This window comes from Nicotiana tabacum, chromosome 6 (genome assembly GCF_000715075.1).
Source record: "Nicotiana tabacum cultivar K326 chromosome 6, ASM71507v2, whole genome shotgun sequence".
Taxonomy (NCBI): Eukaryota; Viridiplantae; Streptophyta; class Magnoliopsida; order Solanales; family Solanaceae; genus Nicotiana; species Nicotiana tabacum.
In genome coordinates, this window is record NC_134085.1 from 150,716,888 (window position 1) to 150,734,737 (window position 17,850).

Genomic DNA, 17,850 nt, shown 5'->3' on the forward strand with positions numbered 1-17,850 from the left:
GAGGTCGATGCCTGGGCTCGGGCTCGAGCTATCGGGGATAACCGGGAAAGGGCTAACAGTTGGGATATAATCAAGGGAGGCTCTTTATGGCCAATATCAAACAATAAATGAAGAAAACGTACGAAGCCAACAGATAAGAGCAATAATATCGAGATAACAAATTGGAGAGGAAAGAGAGGATTCTTCTATATTTCTCGTGAAGCGGGCGGAACAACAGAGTTTACAAAGTGCCAAGGACCCCCTTATATAGGAGGAAAAATTCCAACATAGTACAAAATGCATTAATCATAAAGGTAGAGGGATGGGACAACTAGATAGCATTAGGCTCTGTCAATATCAGCTGCGTGTCGTGGGAACTCCCCTCTCCCCTATTATAGCCGTTAGTACGCACTGCCTCCCGGGGCCGAAACTCGATGGCTCCCGAGGGTGGGTCTCGATCTCGGCTTCGAACCTCGAGAAGCATGTCCGTGAGGCGACCTAATGACGGGGAAATCGGCCCCCCGGTTTTACGCATACAGTGTAAAACTTCAGTGAAATTGTAATAAATGGTAGATATGAACTCATAACTGTAGAAATATAATTGGTTTAATGCTAAAAATCTTAAAAGGTGAAATAAAGTTTAAATCATGGATCCGCCTCTGTTAATCGAGACTTGGAGTAGGGGAAATAAAGGGATGATGATACTACTACTATTTTTTGTTAAAATATATTGCAAATGGTCAATACGTTTCAAACTTCTTCTCTACCTCTAAACATTTTTTCTTTTTTGCTGATAAAAAGGAATTTATTAAATGGAAAGTCAAGGTGGATTATTACAAAGTGGACCGATCTTATCGAAATAAGGGAAAAGTGCACGGTTAGCCACTAATAATATATGTATTTACTTTTAAGCCAATGTTTAAAATGTCTTTAGTCTTTAACCACTGCTTTAATAAACTTTAACTGCCCGGACGAAAATACCCTTCTGCTCATGTCCTTAACTTTTGAACTTAACTTCAGGACTACATGTCCTTAACTTTTGAACTTGGAACTCTAAGTTCAGGACTTCAGGACTACATGTCCTTAACTTTTGAACTTGTAACTGTAAGTTCAGGACCAAGTGTCCTTAACTTTTGAGCTTGTTAGCCTAAGTTCAGGACCTATTGTCCTTAACTTTTAGGTTTCTTAGCCTAAGTTCAGGACCTATTGTCCTTAACTTTTGAGCTTGTTAGTCTAAAAGGACTTCAGAACATCCTTAACTTTTGAACTTGCATGTAACTGTAAGTTCAGGACCTATTGTCCTTAACGTTTAGGCTTCTTAGCCTAAGTTCAGGACCTATTGTCCTTAACTTTTGAGCTTGTTAGTCGAAGTTCAGGACTTCATGACCTATTGTCCTTAACTTTTGAGCTTATAACTCTAAGTTCAGTACCAAGTGTCCTTAACTCTTGAACTTGTAATTCTAAGTTCACGACCAAGTGTCCTTAACTCTTGAACTTGGAACTCGAAATTCAGGACCAAGTGTCCTTAACTTTTGAACTTGTAACTGTAAGTTTAGGAATACCTATCCCTAATTTCTGTGCTTGTAACTCTAAGTTAAGGATTGTCTGTCCTTAATTTCTATGTTTGTAACTCTAAGTTAATGACTACCTATCCTTAATTTCTGTGCTTGTAACTATAAGTTAAGTATTTCAAATTATTTTTCCAACAAAAAACTCCATTTCTACTAAAATTGAAAGAACTACAAATCTAAAGAAAATAAGAGTACAATTTTAAAGAGTAACAACCAATCCAAAAGTTCACACTTGTCAACAAATGACACTCTCCGGCCTCCGCTAAATATGTATTTATATGGCAAATGAAATAAGAGCATAGGGGCTCCGAGGAGCATGGAGATTTGAATCTCTTTGACTATTCTACTTCTTCTCAAACTTCAGTTCCGCCCAATCGCCCAGACAAAACTGAGAACTGAGAATTTCAACTTTGAGAAAAGCTTTCGAATTTTGTTGTCGATGATGAAGCCATCTCAATCGGAGTTCCGAGTTTCAGAGAGAAGCGAGGGTTTGATAAGAAAAGCAATAGAAGAAAGGGTAAAAGTATCTTTTCATATTAATTTTAATAAAGTAGTGGCTATTTTTGCTCAACATTAGAATTGTTGGATAAAAAATAAATATCACCCTCAATAGTGGCTACCACACGCTATTTTTACTCGAAACAACTCCATTACGGTCATTGTGGAATTTATTTAAATAAATCATAAACAGACAGGGAGTTCCATAAACACTTATAGCCAGAGGTGGAGCCAATATTTGAAATTTATGTGTTCGGAATTTTAAATTCTTTAAGTTACTGGGTTCTAAATTAATAATTTATATATATTCAATGAATTTCTTAAGAAAATACATGATTTGCACCAAAGCCACTGGGTTCGACCGAACCCGTAGCTCCTATTCTCCCTCCTTCCCTGCTTATAGCCTATGTTTAGCTTGTTTTTTACTTCTCTTGTTCAAGAGACCTTATTGGGGAGTGTTAGGCTAAAACGGTCCATAGATACTTTTAACATGGTGTAATATTATTAAGAGTATCCAACTCGTTATAAGTAGTTTTTTTTTTTTTTGTACTTTCCATTTGGGACTTTTGTTCACACACTCCCAACAGGGGAGAAGAAGAATTTTCTGAGTTGGTTGTTAGTTGAGATATATAATTCTTTTGGACAGTCTACTCAATCTTTAGATTACCATTAATATGAATATTTAATTAAAGAAAGGGAATAAATGAACTCAATCAAATAAAATCTTAATCAGTTAATTTGCAAGACGCAAGAGGTTCAATTTGCTTAATAGTACTCCTAATACCTACAAGGCGTTGCGATATTTCATCAAATTCCTAAGGAAACTCTTCTAACTATGCAATTTGATAGTCGGAAATGTTCTATTTTGTTTTTTTTCATCTTTTACGCTACAGGCTCTTAGAATATACTTTAAGTTTGTAATATGGTTTGAAATCTTTAACCTTTGACGACTTGTAACCTGTAAGTGCCACGAATTTAGTCTTATTTGACCGTCTTTTGCAGGAAGACTAATAGTAAGAAGTGAGAATTACATTTCCCAAATATTACATTTATTGTATGTTAATAGCGTGATTGACTGATTGTATCGAGTGACTGCATCAGCTTGTGACATCCAATAGAAACTGAGAAATGAGAACTGTCTAGTCTTAGCTACTATTAATATTTAGAACATAGAGTAATATCCAATAAACAGACTGCTACCGTCCATGCATAAACACAAATTAAAGTGGCTATTAGTTTTTTTGTCGAAAAAAGCTATGGACAATATCGTATTTGTCATATAATATGAAGTGGAACAAGAAAGTTGTTATGACTAGGAATTAGGGGATGTGTGCCAGTTGCCATATCTCAGGTTCTCCGCCATGACAATAAATATTCAACGCATGTTTGTAACGAAATACAACGTCGAGGCCTCCCACTTTCTGATTCTCCGCAATAATAGTTTTAGGTCAATTGTTTACATATTGTCCACAAAAACAGGTGCGCATGTTTCTACGATACAGCAACAAATTAGGCCATCCCTTCAACCTTTCTATAAAAACCTGCTTACTTCATTCTCAATTTCAAGCTTCAAACATAAGTAATTAAACAGCCTTCTCTTTGATTCCTAATATTTTCTCAATCGCCTCCTAGCTCGCAAAGCTCAGACATTAGTCATGGGAGCCTGTGCGAGCAGACCTAAGGATTTGGCCAAAGACTTGGCCCCTGCCCCTGCCGAGGAACATGCAGTCACCCCCAAGAAATCCGAGCAGGAAACTCCTGCTCCTCAGGTATGTATATAATCATCACTTAATCATTGTCTCACCCAAAACAAAATTGAATGTGTTTAGTTGCATTTTTTTGCTCTTAATTGTAAAATGAAAGTGACACAAATAGAGCGAAATGAATATAGAAATTAATTTACCCATTGGACTCCAAAAAGGGATACAGCTTATTTTGAAACTAGAAACTTGATGGTTTTCAAGCGAAATTTAAAGCTAATTTTAACATACGGACCAATGTCTTGTCAAATCCATTTCAGCACTGATATTGACCAGCCTAAAATATATTGCTTGGAGATTCACCTTTTTTTTATTGACCGATATATTCGTTTGGGGCCGACCCTTAGGACTAACCACACCCTTCAAAACTCGGGGATAATGAGTCCGCCCGTCTACCTTCTCTACTTAGATATTAAGCTTGGTCACAAGTCACAAGCTTGGTCTCAAACCTGTGACCTAAGTCACAAGTCCCTCACCCTTTGCCCTTGACTAAGCCCTAGAGCGGAGAAACACCGACTTTTGACAACCAAAATGTGGCAATTAATATAGAAAGTGCCAAGAAACAATATGTATCTTTATCACTTTTTTTTTGGAACCATTATTCAAGATAACGTCCAAATTCATGTATTTAGCCCAACTAATTTAAATTTAGGGTTGAGGCGAACTGCAATAACATTATTTTAATTTTCTTTTTTGCTATAAATAATCTCAGGAGAAGAAAGATGGGGAGGAGACTAAGGAGGAGGAGCCTTTGGTAGACGTCTCTGAACCAGCATCAGAGGCTCCCAAGATTGAGGAAGTTAAAAATATCGCCGAGGAGGTGAAGGCAAAGGAGGAGGAGACAGCCAAACCAGCTGAGGAAGTCAAAGTTGAGGCTGTGAAAGAGGAGCCCAAAGAACAGCCAGCAGAGGAGAAGAAGGAGGTAGAAGAGACCCCAAAAGCTGTTGTCCAATAAACAATTAAAAAATCCAAACACAATCGTTACATCCCTTGTTAATTTTCTTTTGCATCTAATTTTGTCATATCATATTGGAATGTTTTGCTAGTTTTTTTTTATTTGTTGTGGCTCATGTAGTAAAACAAAAGAAAAAATAAATAAAGAAGAGATTCCTAAATGTTTGTCCTGTACTTCTTATTTGTCTATCTAATTTACTGCTATGGATTCATAAATTTGACGAGTTATATTTAGTGACCCGGTCATACATTAAGCTTTCTGAGAAAACAATAATTTAACAACGCATTGTCCTGTTTTTCATATCCAAGTTAAAACTTTTTCCGTCACTGTATGTTCAAGAAAATTCACCGTATTTCCATCTACATAATTAGAGAAAGTCAGTAAACATAATGCTGATTTTCAGACCCTAAACAAGATCTTCTTGAGATTCAGCTACAGCTCAATGGACAGGACGTTCATAATGAGCCAGGATTTGAAGTTCATAGGTTCTGAAATTGTCACAGAACCAATAATTCGTCTTAGTTACTGGGTTCGCAATTAAATATTTATACATATTTAATGAATTTCATAACATAAATTCAATATTTAAGAAAAAGTCATTCGATTCGGCAAAATTTCGCACCTAATAGGCTAGCTACGACATTTTGCCCTGTATTCAATTAGAAAAGAAATCCCAAGGCGAGTATCACACGTTGCCAAAATGTACAGTCCTCAGCAAACTATACAACCCAGCAATATGGACACTGAAATCAGATTGCTGCATAAGTTCGCTTCTGGGCCTTGTATACACCGCCCGTCACAGTTTGGAAGCTGGTTATGCTTGGTGTCGTTGATAAAGAGAATAATCTTATCCTTTGAGAATAGTAAAAATTAGACAGCGTAAAATTAGAACATCAAAATGGGACTAAATTGGTCCTAGTTACTTTCGGGCAGAGTGGAAGAAGTGGGAATTCTCGAACCAGAAAAGGATACGAAGTGTTTGACTCAAAAGATGTTAAAACCTTTTTGAACAAATCAATCAAAGATAAAGGGGTAAATCGTAGCTGAAGATAATAATTTCTAGAATAACAATAGGTAAAGAGAAGAGAGTTGCAGAGTTTCTTTTCATTCAAGATTAGTAAGTTTCCAGAGTATTCCTCTCTCTTACAAGGTTTTTTGTAACCCTTCCGAATTGTAAGAAACAAAATACAAGGAATATTCGGCGGAATATTTTTAATGTCCTCTAATGGGCTTACACTACTACAAGAGTCGTACAGTCTCTTCTTTCGCCCTAGGATCGTCTACCTCGGGATGCCGATTTGAAGGTACCCGGTCGTTTGTCGTCGCCCTAGGATCGTCTACCTCGGAACGCCGATTTGAAGGTACCCGGTCGTTTGTCGTACTCGTCATAGCTCGTGGTCGGTCAAATTTGGACCCATACACGAAAGAGTACAGTTCGTTTGAAAAATTATGATCTGTCTATTTATCCGGTGTTTTAGATTTTTCAAAACCCCATGGGAATGCATGAGAAAAATGATATCTCACTCCTAAAGCCAATTAATCAAATTATTGTACCAGTGTGCTAGGATCAGATCAGCAGTTTACTTGCCGTTTGTTCATGAATTATAAACCATTTTATATTTGAACTGATTCACAACAATCCATGTAACAGTCGCATTGTATTTATCATCAATATCCAAGGAATTCATATAAAAATGGTATAAGCCAGCAACGTAAACTGAAAGTTAGATATAGTATTTGTGTTTAACCAAAAATCTTAGTCTTTGGTCAAAGCTTTAGAAATATAGAGAAATTCGGGTTACTGATAATTTAGAGACGAAAATAATAAAAGACTTTTGAGAATAATAAGTAATTTTGTATTTCAGTGTAATCTCAATAATATTTCTTGTTTTTACAGATGTTGAGTCCTTCTCCTTTTATAGTTGATTCTAGGAGAAGATGTAATGTCTTTGTCTTAACGAGACAATTATGAGCAATAAATGACATTTAAAAGAAACGTTACACAATCATTTCTGTTTAATTCAGATTCTCTTACGTATTTGATATTTAATGTTGTATTTAGACTCTTTTACGTCATCAGATTCGTATCTTCAACTTCTTCCGATCTTTGATCTTTAAATGACTCGAATAGGTACGAGACTCGTACCTATTTTAGTAACGGTCCACACCTATGTTGCTTTCTTTTCCCCATATCTGTTGTCGCCCGTGCCTCTTGGCTATTTATTGCGTTTTGACCAGTCCACGTGTCATGACACGTCATCTTCAATATTTAGACTCAGTTTTTTCCCAATACAGATAGTCCCCCCCACTTTTTATTTATTTATCAATTAAATATTTGGGAAGTGGATCTTCACGAAAAAGGAATTTTCGCCGTAATTAATGCTATGTCAGTACTGACGCTTCAATTGTCTTTTCTATTTAATGTTCTGCACACGTGTCACCTTCTGATATGTATGTAATTCTACAGCCTTTTTCCAAGGCTTCTTCATCCTCTCTATTTACGAAGTGATAATTGCCTTTATTATAGGCTTTCCATCATTACGCTTCTTTGTTTGACGGTCGCTGTTATACACATATTTAACCTTTTTTTCCTTTGTCTTCTTCTTCATAAACCCTTAACAAATACTTTACTCTTTACTTTTGTTCCTTTCTCCTTTAGTTCATCATTTCTCTGCAATGGCATCTCCGAATCCTAACCCTAAGAGAATCCCAATTCTTGATAGCTTCCCCAACGCCCCTGTAAGACATAGAAGGGGTAGAGGTGGCAGGCTTCGTAGCCTAGGATCCGTTCGTGGTGGTTCCTCTGGTTCCATTACTCCTTCTTCTAGTTTTAGCACTATTTCTAGAGGTTTTATCACTAAGAAATCCTCTTCTAAAGGTAAAGAACTTTCTGAGCCTCTTCAAGAGCCTTGAGTTGAGGAAATAGTACCCAATGACTTGTCCTTTGAGAATGATAGGAAATCTCTTCGTGATCAAGTTGTTAATTTAGAGAAAGCTGACATTTTTCCTTCTCTAATCACTGAACCTTTGATTTCTATTGTTCGAAAAGATTGCAACTGGAGAAGTGATCTTCGTATGGTGATCCCTAATCCAAACCAAAGAATATCTTTCTTTAGGATTGGATTTTCTTTTGTTTATACTTATCCCTTCACTTTAGGATTTAATTCTGCTATTGACCCGGTTATACTTGATTTCTGTCGCTTTTTCAAAATTTGCTTGGGATAAATTAGCCCCCCGGTATGGAGAGCAGTGGCTTGTTTGAGATATTTGTCTGTAAAAGCCAATGTTAGCTTTACCTTCCTCCACCTTATTCATCTTTACCACCCCAAATTATTCCGCCATGGGGTTTTTACTTTAACTGCAAGAAGTAAAAGGGTCTTGGTAAGCCCTGAAGATGACAAGGATCGTGGGCGGTACACTCGTTATGTCGTTGTTCGCACATTTGATTTGGTGGGTGAAACAAATATCCCCTTCCCTGAGAAGTGGAACTTTGCATGTAAGTTTTTTTTACTTACCGTACCTATCTTTAAGAATTTCAATTTCTTTTCTAATTTCGTCTCCTTTTGCTTTTCTATAGCAACTATGGGAGATGTGGAACCCGTTCCTAATTTCCGTGGTTGGGTAGATTCAATCTTGAAAGTCGTGCCTATGGAGGCAAGAACTTGGAAATCCATTTCCAATTTACATGGTTGGAAAGTAAAAACTCATGGTATGCATCCCTTTATGCTTTTTTTTTTTGTATGTTAAGTCCCTTCTTGTTTCTAACTTTTTTTTCATCCTTCTTTTTGTCAGGATTTGCTATTCGAGGAATGATAGCTGAAGTAGCTATTGCCCTTCGAGCCTCTTCTGGTACTTCACTCTCTTTGGAGAGAACTCAAGCTACACTATCAAAGAGGAAAGTTGTAGAAGAGGATTCTGAGAATGATGAAGATGAAGACACCTCTTTAATAGCTAGACCAAGAGTTAGGAGACACATCGTTTCCGAGGATGAAGCTGAAGTTACCCCTGCCCATGCCTCTCTTACCGAACCTGTTCGCATTCCTTCTGATGATGAAACCACTACGAGGGACACCAATGAGTCTATTCAACGCCTCTTTGTTAGTGGTTTTGAAAGTGGAGAACTAGGTCCAGTTTTAGATGAAGTTCCTTTTTCTTCCTTTGTTCCTCCGTTGGTTTCAAGTGCTTCCTTTCCCATTCTATCTGTTCCTGCTCCATTATCTATTTCTGCTCCCTTGCTTGTCTCTTCTTCCTTACCTGCTTCGAGTCCTTCGACTCCTGTTATTTTCACTTCTTCTACCGCTCCTCCTTCTATAGCTCCCCCTCCCTCTGTTCAACATGCAGGGGAGGGTTCCAGTAGCAGAAGCTTGGCTATGAGGAGCGTTACACTTGAAGTTCCTGCTAATAACAGTCTTTTAAGGAAGTCTGGTGGAGCAGATGCCTGGCTTAGGCCTTTGATTGGAGATATTGAGAAGAAGAAGATGAGCAGTCACAGTTGCTTAACTCTGGTGAATGACATAGTTCATTCTACTTTGAAGGTATTTTTTTTTCTACTTACTAACAAGCTTTTTTTGTTTCTAAATTCTTACTTCTATGAGTTGTCTCTGTAGGCTAACCTCATTGGTACAGAATTGATGGGAAGAATTTACCTTCTGGATTAGAAAACTCGTGAGTCTGAAAAGTCTATCCACGAGGCTGAGGAAATATCCAAGAGAGCCCAGCTAGAAGCAGATAATTGGAAAGAGCAGTTTGAGAATGCTCAGGGAACCATATAAGAATTGCAAGAGAGTAGAAATCACCTGGAGCAGCAAAAGCGAAGTCTGACTTCTAAGCTAGCAGTTGCCAAAGCTTCATCAAGTCAATTTGAAAAAGACAAGGAGCGCCTTGAATGTTGCTTTTCAGAACAATTATCAAAGTCAAGTGAAGAAATCAGAGAACTTAAGGCACTCTTGGATAAGAAAGAAAAATATGTAGGAGAATTAGTGCAGAACTTGACTCAAGTTCAAGCTGATTTAAAGATCTCATCTGACAAAGTACATGCCTTAAAAAGTTCTCATGCCTCCCTTGAAGCTTCCCTTGATTCTCATTTAGCTGAACATCAAGTGTTAAAGAATGATCTTGCTATGTGGGAAAGGGAGTATGGACTTCTTGAGGAGAAGTTTGATTTAGAGGTGAGTTGGGCTTTCTTAAACTCTCGTCGTGATGCTTTATTGGAGGCCAGTCAAGAAAACTTTGACTTAGACTCAGAGTTGGCCAAAGTTTTAGAGACCATTGAAAGAACCCAACAATCATTTGACTTTCCATCTCCGGCAACTGAAGCTCCCGTGGCTAAGGACCCTGTAAATGACAAAGTCGTTGTTGTGGCAGTTGAAGTTGAAGGTGTTGCAATTCCAGCTCCCGAGGGTGAAATTTCTATGACTCAGTCTATGAAAGCTGAAACTTTCGTGACTCTTGCTCCCCTCATTGAACCTAACACTTCAAGCCCAACTGAAACCGCTCTTGTTGCTGCTTCTTCAGAAGTTGCCACTGTGCCTGTGGCTGTTTCTGAAAGTGAAATTAATAGTGCAACTTCTGATGTGTCAACCCCTTCAGTGACCAGTTAAATTTCCAGACTTTGTTTTTACTTTCTTTGTTGGATGATGGTTTTATCCCTTAGTTATTTTTTAAGGGATATTTTGGTGAAAGTCCCCAGTTATCATAATGGGGCACTTGTATAAACTTTTTGTTGACTAAGTTTCTACTTAGTCTTTTTAATTATATCAAGAAGTTTGTTAGTACTTCAATGTGTTCTATTCTTGCCTTTTCCTTATCTATTTAGGACTTATAGAATAGTTTAGCATTTTTATCCTTTGAAAATGCTTTATGATTCTTCTCATGACTTATTAACATGAGGTTTATAAAATATGGGCCCTTTTATATATATCGACACTTAATGAAAAAGACGTCTCAACTTCATAATGGTGTTACAATACGATGAAAGAAATAAGAATACACATGTTTTGTTTGAAACAACTTTGACAAGTTTTTATTCATGGACTTGGACAAGCTTTTGAATATTACATGTATTAAAATACATCTATAACTTTCTCGTAACTATTTTTCTTGTAACAAATTTTTACAAAATAAATATAAAATAAACAAGGTTTTTCCTCATAACTCGTTTCAGTGCATAGTCATGACCCTATCTTCATGTATTAAGAAGGGTTTGAGAGGTGACTCCGTTGTTCTCATGAGTTTGAGAGGTGACTCTGTTGTTCTCATGGGAAAAAATACTATGATGATATAAATCTCCCTTTGTTCTAATGGGAAAGAACACTATGATGATATAAATCTCCCTTTGTTCTAATGGGAAAGAACACTATGATGAATGCTGAAAACTCCATAACTTTTGCTCAACACTTGTCACTTTGTAGCTTGATTTTTCACTTAAATCTTGCTCAATCTTGTTCGACTTTCGTTCAATTTTTGTATTTGTTTTTTTTGCACGTATATGTGTATATGTAGTCCCCCAAGTGTTTGAGCGGTGAAGTATGAAGCCTCGAGCACTTGTTTGTTTCTCTCAATTTTGGTCCTTTTCCTGAAACAGAAAAATATACGGGACTCGGAGGTGCGATTAGAGATGAAAACTGTCTAACCCGTGTATATTTCCATCAGATTAATTTGTAACCCTGGGCTGTGAATTTTAGAATATTCCATTTTGCCGTGCAGGTCGTGACTCATCATTTGGCACGAGTTAGGGTTTTTGCCTTGCATCTAAAATCGTTAGTAAAAATTCAAAGAAAAATTCTAATACAGCGATACCTGATCGTAGGTACTTTCTCAAAAATAATATCGCTTTAGGTGGACAACATTCCAATGAAAGGGTAGAACCTTGCCATCCATTGTCTCCAACTCGTATGCTCCTTTTCTCGCAATGTCACGAACTCTGTAGGGTCCTTCCCATGTTGGACTTAGCTTTCCTGAATTAGCAGTTTTTGTAGATTGGAACACCTTTTTAAGTACGAAGTCCCCAATTTTAAAGAATCTGAGGCGTGCTTTCCTGTTATAATACCGTTCAATTACTTACTTTTGTGCTACCATCCTTATTAGTGCAACTTCTCTTCTTCCTTCGAGCAAATCAAGATTCACCCGCATCTCTTCATCATTTGATTCCTTCGTTGCTTGAACGTACCGTGTGCTCGGTTCTCCTATTTCAACTGGAATTAAAGCCTCCACAACATAAACAATTGAAAAGGGTGTTTCTCCCGTGCTTGTTTTTGTCGTTGTACGATAAGCCCATAATACTCTAGGTAATACCTCAGGCCAATTACCTTTTGAATCCTGTAACCTTTTCTTCAAATTGTTGATAATGACCTTGTTTGTGGATTCCGCTTGTCCATTACCCACTGGATGGTATGGCGTAGATGTTATCCTTTTAATTTGACAACTTTGAAAAAATTCAGTGATTTGAGTTCCTATGAATTGCGGACAATTGTCACACATGATTTCCTTTGGTGATCCAAAACGGCATATTATATTTCTCCAAATAAAGTCTTTAACTTCCTTCTCTCGTACCTGTTTAAATGCTCCTGCTTTTACCCATTTAGTAAAATAATCTGTAAGTACAAGTAGAAATTTCACCTAACCTTTTGCTTGTGGCAATGGTCCTACAATATTCATTCCCCATTTCATAAAGGGCCATGGGGCTATAACAGGGTGCAGTAGCTCAGCTGGTCTATGCATATTATTGCCGTATCTTTGCCATTTATCACACTTGGACACGAAACTGTTTGCTTCTTCTTCCATTTTAGGCCAATAATACCCTGCTCGAATCAGCGTTTTTACCAGCGACCTTCCTCCTGCGTGATTTCCACAATGTCCTTCATGTACTTCTCTCTTCACATATTCTATTTGGGAAGGTTCGAGACACCTTGCTAATGGCCCACCGAACATCTTTCGATAAGATTCCCTTGATGTAAACAGTAACGAGCAGCTTTTTGGTGAAGTGCATAAGCTTTTCTTTTGTCAGCAGGCACGGTTCCGCGCTGTAGAAAAGCAATAATTTCGTTTCTCCAATCCCATGTTAAATGATTAAAATTTACCTCGTTCTTATCAGGTTCGAGAACGTAATGAAATAAATGTACGACTGTAGCATTTGCGTTGTTTGCTACATCTGCTGCAGATGCGAGATTAGCTAAAGCATCTGCCTCCACATTCTCATCTCTTGGGATCTGCATTACTTTCCAAGTTTGGAATTGCTTTATTAGTTCTCGTACCTTTTCGAGATATTCTTGCATTCGTGTCTCCCTGGCTGTATAAGTCCCCAGCATTTGATTGACCACGAGTTGAGAATCACTCTTGATTATAATCTGTGTTATGCCGAGTTCTCGTGCCAATTCTAGACCTGCAATTACAGCCTCATACTCTGCTTCATTGTTAGTTATAGAATGACATTTTATAGCCTATCTAATAGTCTCACCCGTAGGTGGTATGAGAACTACCCCTAGGCCTGCTCCTTTTATATTAGACGAACCATCAGTGAATAAAATCCAAGTCCCCGGGTTTGCACCATTAAAAACTTGTAATTCTTTTTCTGCTTCTAAATGCATCCCTTGGCTAAAATCAGCTACGAAATCGGCTAACACTTGAGATTTTATTGCAGTCCTAGGTTGATAAATGATTTTGTATTCACTTAATTCTATAGTCCATTTTGCTAACCTCCCTGACAATTCATGTTTATGCAAAATATTTCGTAATAGAAAAGCAGTAACTACAACAATGGGATGACATTGAAAACAAGGTCTTAATTTTTTAGATGCTATGATCAAAGTTAATGCTAACTTTTCTAGTTGTGGATATCGTGTTTCAGCATCTAATAAAGACTTGCTAACATAATAGATAGGATATTGTTTACCTTGGTCCTCACAGACTAAAACAGCACTTACCGCAACTTCTGACACGGCCAAATAGATGAGTAGCTTTTCTCCTTCTTTTGGTTTTGCCAATAGTGGTGGATTTGACAAGTAAGCTTTTAAATTTCTAAGGGCTTGTTGGCAATCTTCGTTCCATTCAAAATGATCTTGCTTTTTGAGTGCGGAGAAAAATTTAAAGCATTTTTCTGAAGATTTGGGAATAAATCTCCCCAAGGCCGCAATTCTTCCCGTTAGCCTTTGGACTTCTTTTTTACTTGTAAGGATATCAGGGATCTCCTCTATTGATTTGATCTGAGAAGGATTTACCTCAATACCACGGTTAGAAATAAGAAACCCCAAAAATTTGCTTGAGGCAACCCCAAATGCACATTTCTCTGGATTGAGTTTCATATTAAATTTTCGTAAAATTTCAAATGTAACAGATAAATGAGAAATATGATCACGAGAATGTTGGGTTTTGACGAGCATATCGTCTATATATACCTCCATGGTTTTTCCTAAATGTTCTTGGAACATTTTGGTGACCAACCTTTGATAGGTTACTCCAACATTTTTGAGACCAAAGGGCATTACTTTATAACAGTAAGTCCCCCTGTCTATGATGAAAGAAGTTTTTTCTTCATCACTGGGGTCCATTTTAATTTGGTTGTACCCCGAATATGCATCTAAAAACTCAAAATTTCATGTCCTGCAGTTGCATCAATTAACTGATCTATATGCGGTAGAGGGAAAGAATCTTTTGGGCAGGCTTTGTTAAGATCTGGATAATCCACACAAACCTGCCAGTTACCGTTTTTCTTAGGTACAACAACTGTGTTTGCTAACCAATTAGGATACTTTACCTCGCGTATTGACCCAATTTTTAATAGCTTTTGAACCTCATCTTGAATCACCTGATTTTTGAAAGCTCATTGCTTTCTTTTTCTTTTGCTTTACTGGTGTGAAGGATGGGTCTTCATTTAGTTTGTGAGTCACCACATCCGGTGGTATCCCTGTCATATCAGCATGGGACCAAGCAAAACAGTCCACGTTAGCTTTTAAAAATTCAATCAACATACCTCGCATGTCTGAGCTTAAATTGGCTCCAACATAAACCTTCCGTTCAGGTCATTGCTCAAATAATATCACAGCCTCGAGCTCTTCAATTGTTGTTTTGATATCTTCATTCTCTTCAGGTTCCTGAATTGTATCAGGTCTCGAGTCTAAATCTTTCTTTTCTTGTTCGATTGAGGTTTGATCCTTGATACCTTCAACTGTTTCCTGTAATTGCTATTTTTCTTTATTTACGGTGCTCGTATCTGTTACAACGTTGATACTTCTGGCTGTCTGCTGATCCCCACGAATTTGGCAAATTCCCCACGGTGAGGGGAATTTAATAACTTGATGTAGAGTTGATGGGACAACATCTATATCATGAATCCAAGGTCTCCCTACGATCATATTATAAGTCATTTCCATATCTACTACCTGAAATTTAGTTTCTTTAACAACAGCTGCAGCAAAAGTTGTTAGAATTACCTCTCCTTTTGTTACCACACTTGAATTGTCGAACCCGGATAGGGTATGCGCCTTAGGTATCATTTTGTCTTCAGCTTGCATTTCACGTAATACCCTTAATAGTACAATATTCACAGAACTTCCTGGATCAATCAAAACTCGTTTACATTAGTATCATATACAAGTAAAGATATTACCAGTGCGTCGTTATGTGGGGTCATTATTCCTTCGGTATCTGCATCATTGAAAGAAATACTTTCATTTTCTAAAACCTGTCGTACCCGCTTCCTGTGTGTTATCGTTACTTTAGAAACCTTGTTGGAAGCCGTATAAGTTACACCGTGAATATCTTCACCCCCACTTATAACATTCACGGTTCTCTTGGGTGAAGGGGGTTTTGGTGGCTCCTACCTATTTTTCATATAGGCTTGCTTACCTTTCTCACTAAATAACTCAGTGAGATACCCTTGTTTCAATAGATGATCCACTTCACTTTGTAAGAATCTACATTCTGAAGTTTTGTGCCCGTGATCATTGTGGAATTCGCACCAATGGTCTGGATTGCGTCTATTTGGATTTGACTGCATCTCTTTTGGCCATCGTACCTTATCTCCCATGCTCCTCAAAACAGCTACAAGCTCGGAGGTAGTGACATTAAAGTTATATCCGCCGAACCTTGCCTTTAAACTACTGTCATTATCACGTGACTCTTGTCTGTTTCGGTCATTTCTGAACCTTGATGAAGAACCAGATTCCCTGTTCCTCGATTTTTGATCATATCATTGACTATCCTACTTTGATCGTGAGTCTTTCCCTGTAGGTCCCATATATGGATCGTACCTGTTTTTACCTGATCTTTTTTCGGTTTCTGATCTCGTGGAATTGCTCCCCTCTTCATGACGAAACTGAGGTACGGTATCTTACTCAATTCGCAACTTCGTACTATACCTGTTATAAACGTCATTCCACGTGGTTGCAGGAAACTCTCGAAGGCTTTCTTTAAGTCTTCTCGTGGTTTCTGAGCTTTTGTCATTTAAGTTGCTTGCAAAAGCTATTGCAGCCCAGTTATCAGGTACACGAGGTAAAGTCATTCTTTCACGTTGGAATCTATCAACAAAATCCTTGAGCAACTCGGAATACCCTTGCTTGATTTTGAAAATATCCTCCATTCTTTTCTCAACTTTTTGAGCTCTCGAGTGTGCTTTAATAAAAGAATCTGCAAGCTCAGCAAAAGAATTAATAGAATTTTTGGGTAAAAGAGAATACCAGGTTAATGCACCCTTAGTGAGTGTTTCTCCAAATTTCTTGACCAGTACTGATTCAATTTCTTGTTTGGTCAAGTCATTGCCTTTCACGCCTGTTGTAAATGCAGTTACGTGATCACGTGGGTCTGTTGTGCCATCATATTTCGAGATGTCTGGCATTTTGAACTTTTTAGGGATTGGAAGGGGAGCAGCACTTGGTTTCCAAGGTTGTTGTGAGTATTTATCCACATCCACTCCTTTAATTATAGGGGGAACTCCAGGGATTTGCTCAATGCGCTCATTTTGTTCCTTAAGCTGTTTCTGCAAAGTTAATACTAAATTTTGCAAATGAGAATTATTTGAATTACCTGGTTCATATTCCTGTGGTTCACTGGGGGTTCCTCCATTTCCAGAATTAATAAGGCCAGAACGAGGATTCTCCAATGTATTATTATTAGGTGTAGATGTGGGTGGTGCAACAGGTAATCGACTAACTAAAGCCTGAAAGGCTTTGTTAACCCGTACATCAACTACTTTTTGTAAAGCTTCATCCACCCCTTCAAAATGTTCAGATTGCTCTTGTTGATCAGCACGAGATTTAGGAGCGGGAGTGCCTTCACGAGATTGACGTGGTGAATTGTGAGGGGAGGGAACCACGTCGATGTTCTGTAAATCTCCTTGATTTTGATGGATTTGATTTTCATGGTTTCCCAAGGTGTTTTCACTATTATTGTTGTTTGACATGATGATAACAACGGCTGGAATATAGCTTAAAAGAGAAGATTATCAGATTCCCGGTAACGGAACCAATGTGTTTAACCAAAAATCTGAGTATTTGGTCAAAGCTTTAGAAATATAGAGAAATTCGGGTTACTAATAATCTAGAGACGAAAATAATAAAAGACTTTTGAGAATAATAAGTAATTTTGTATTTCAATGTAATCCCAATAATATTTCTTGTTTTTACAGATGTTGAGTCCTTCTCCTTTTATAGTTGATTCTAGGAGAAGATGTAATGTCTTTGTCTGAACGAGACAATTATGAGCAATAAATGACATTTAAAAGAAACGTTACACAATCATTTCTATTTAATTCAGATTCTCTGACGTATTTGATATTTAATGTTGTATTTAGACTCTTTTACGTCATCAGATTCGTATCTTCAACTTCTTCTGATCTTTGATCTTTAAATGACTCGAATAGGTACGAGACTCGTACCTATTTTAGTAACGGTCCACACCTATGTTGCTTTCTTTTCCCCATATCTGTTGTCGCCCGTGCCTCTTGGCCATTTATTGCGTTTTGACCAGTCCACGTGTCATGACACGTCATCTTCAATATTCAGACTCAGTTTTTTCCCAATACAATTTGAAAATTAATTTCTTAAGATAACCGCCCAAGGTATTAGATTCCAGGAAAAGGAAATTGAGCAAACTG

The 17,850-nt window shown here is 37.6% G+C and overlaps 1 protein-coding gene across 1 annotated transcript; it reads left to right on the forward strand.

The window, feature by feature from the left end:
- Nucleotides 1-3,607: 3,607 nt before the first annotated feature.
- Nucleotides 3,608-4,923, forward strand: LOC107782582 (uncharacterized). The gene is made up of 2 exons (XM_016603472.2): nucleotides 3,608-3,817; nucleotides 4,521-4,923. The coding sequence occupies exons 1-2, from the start codon at nucleotides 3,704-3,706 to the stop codon at nucleotides 4,761-4,763; spliced, it is 357 nt and encodes a 118-aa protein (XP_016458958.1). The 5' UTR covers nucleotides 3,608-3,703; the 3' UTR covers nucleotides 4,764-4,923.
- The last annotated feature ends 12,927 nt before the right edge of the window (nucleotides 4,924-17,850 follow it).